General features: G+C 42.8%; 1 protein-coding gene across 1 annotated transcript; it reads right to left on the reverse strand.

Moving 5' to 3' along the window:
• Positions 1-412: 412 nt before the first annotated feature.
• Positions 413-2,478, reverse strand: LOC130803734 (protein MAIN-LIKE 1-like). Its single transcript, XM_057667934.1, has 3 exons — positions 1,182-2,478; positions 969-1,097; positions 413-586 (listed from the first exon to the last, which is right to left on the reverse strand). Exons 1-3 carry the CDS (start codon positions 1,650-1,652, stop codon positions 413-415), a joined length of 774 nt encoding a protein of 257 aa, XP_057523917.1. The 5' UTR covers positions 1,653-2,478.
• Positions 2,479-2,750: the final 272 nt, after the last annotated feature.

The raw sequence follows: 2,750 nt of genomic DNA on the forward strand, positions 1-2,750 counted from the left end.
TAACCAAATAAATAATAAAAAGAAATATATTCTTCTAAAAAGAATAATAATAATAATATTACTAGCAAATCATTTAATATATCGGAAAAAAAAATATCGGGGTGTTACAATTATGCTCTGGAATAAACTATGCGGGCCACGACCACCACAATGTAATAACACCACTGCAGATGCTGTAAATTTAGATAGTCCATTGTGTAACGTGATGTATAGATCATTATTCAGTTTTATTATAGAAAATGCAAATCATTATTCAATATGTAGATAGTTCATGGTTATACTAATGTGTACGTGATTACTATAGAAATTGTAGATGAAATTCATTGTGTATAGTAACGATGTAAATTTATAAAAGCATTGATGCAAACATGAATAAAATTTAATGTAAATCACTAAAAGCATTAATGTAAAATTAGTTTAAGTACAGACTATGAAGGGTCGTGCCCCTTAACGATTGCCATTCAGAAAATAAATCTTTACAATCATTAAGGTATACATCTAAAGCATGTCTTTCCTGGGGGTTCATTTCAGCAACAGGAGGCAGTCTCGCCAATGGAGCGAATCGACTCGGCCATTCATTGAGAAACTGAAAAAAAAAAGGTGTGAATAAGATATAAAACAACATTCAAATAACACAAAGACATAAGAGAAAACAAATTAATTTAGAAAACTAATGTATTCAGCTTTGCTTTCAGATGGACCAAAACCGACACTCGGTCCTTCGCCGGGGACTACGTACGGGTGCGAGAACACTCTGAACTAGTCAATGTAACTAGGTTCAGCCTCTGATGGAATAGATGCCCGATGAAGTGCCAGCTCACCAAGGCGGCAACTATAGGAGAACCTACTCCATGCCTTCAAGTACACAGGCGGGGAAGCAAAGGTCACGGAGTAGGTACCGTGTGCCGGTCGCACAGCCTTGGCTGGTCTCATAGGAGGGGGGGGGAGAATAGCCTGCACAAGCCGACCTGTCGCACTGTCTGCTCCGGCAAATACACCTCGACCATATCAAAGTAAGTGATACCCCCGATGAAGCTGGTGCGTGGGTGCTCATTCAGCAATGCCCTTGGAGCAGTCATGTACGAAGTCCATTCCACCTGCACACAAAGACAAGATAACATATAAAAATAATCTTAAATTAAAATAATATGCATAAGAAAGTGTGATGTGATGTACAATACCTGAGTTTCCGTCATGGAGTCAAGTATGCTACGACAGTCCCTCAGCCTGTTCACATCACGACATGGTTTCTTCGTGGATGACATCTCCGCCCTAGTCTTATTAGGCACGTCTGCTCGGCGAGGATGAGGGCGGAAAGCGGAAAAGTACTCATAGATCCATGTCTGGAGCAATGTGAGGCAACCCGCAATGGTCTTGCAACCAGCCCTAGATGCCATTCCCAACTGCCGATACAAGTAGGCCAAGGCCACCGCACCCCAGGCGATCTCATCTTGATCAATGTTCACGGCAAGTATCGGGTGAGGTCGCATGTCGGTTCTGGTCATATCCGCCAGCAGGGTGGAGCCGACAATAGCCATGTAGTAGGCTGTCGACTGGGTATCCATGGCCTGGGACCTATGACACAGCTGCATCAGTTCAGCAACGTTGACGCAGCCGCTGGTGAATGCACCTTTCCGCCGTAGCTCAGACATGGGCTCCTTGAACAGATTGGTGATACCTGCCACTCCACCTAAGAAGGCTCGGCTGGTAGAGAACCTTCAATAGACATGCCCAATATGCGTTGCACGTCGTGCAACATAATTGTCATCTCCTCCATGGCATGTGGAAGGTGTTCGTATCCGGCTGCCACCTCTCCACGAAGGCCGATATCAAAGCACAGTCGATGTGCTGGTGCATAATATACGGCAGACGGCCGAGGGGAGTAGCAGGTAGAACATCGTACAGCGCATCGCTCATATCCCTCAGTCCGATGATGGCGTCCAACGGCCTCTTCCTACTATGGCATTCCAGAACCGAAGGTGTACGCTCGGAGCCATCAAAAATAAGTTTAGCTATGTGCCCTCATAGCTAGGTATCAGGCGCGTATCTGTGGGCCCCCCGGGATAGGGCGATGTGACTAACCAGTCCGTGCCAGCGGACTGTGAGCCCCTTCTCCCCCGTGGCGACTCATTATCGACGAGAATACTTCCGGCGCACTCAGATGCGCCTGAAGAACTAGGGCCGCCACGTGCGAATCTCCCGTCCGACCCCCGAACAACAGTCCACTCCGTTGGGCGAACAACGTCGCCTACGTACTCATCATCAATACGAGTACGCACTATGTTCAGCGCACTCGACCGTTGGGCCACACTGTGTCTGACAGCCTCTTCCTGCCTAGCCCTCCTAGCAGAATCCATTACCCCCCTCTTATGAGGATCCCCTTTGAGCAGAGTAGGCCTAGAGCTATTACCGCTCAACAAGTGTCTAAAAAAACCATTTTCTTTTCCTTGATTATCAGCCATTTACTACAATTTTTGATAATTTAATTAAATATTAAATACTAAATGAACATAATCAAACGTTACGTTAATTAAGCACATGAACAAAAAAAAAATAATTAATTACCAACAACAATATTTAACTAATGATTATCAACAAGTATAATGTTACAACATATTTATTATTATTATTATTATTATTATTATTATTATTATTATTATTATTGTAATTAATTTTCTAAATTGACAATAATAATAATAATAATAATAATAATAATAATAATAATAATAATAATAATAATAATAACAATA

This window comes from Amaranthus tricolor, chromosome 17 (genome assembly GCF_026212465.1).
Source record: "Amaranthus tricolor cultivar Red isolate AtriRed21 chromosome 17, ASM2621246v1, whole genome shotgun sequence".
In the NCBI taxonomy this organism is placed as follows: domain Eukaryota; kingdom Viridiplantae; phylum Streptophyta; class Magnoliopsida; order Caryophyllales; family Amaranthaceae; genus Amaranthus; species Amaranthus tricolor.

Excerpts from the sequence above, each read along its gene's own strand:
- LOC130803734 (XM_057667934.1), bottom strand. The coding sequence starts at position 1,652 with ATGTCTGAGCTACGGCGGAAAGGTGCATTCACCAGCGGCTGCGTCAAC. Across the intron at positions 1,098-1,181 it reads ACTCCATGACGGAAACTCAG|GTGGAATGGACTTCGTACAT; the intron begins GTATTGTACATC and ends CTTTGTGTGCAG. Across the intron at positions 587-968 it reads CGGAGCAGACAGTGCGACAG|TTTCTCAATGAATGGCCGAG; the intron begins GTCGGCTTGTGC and ends TTTTTTTTTCAG.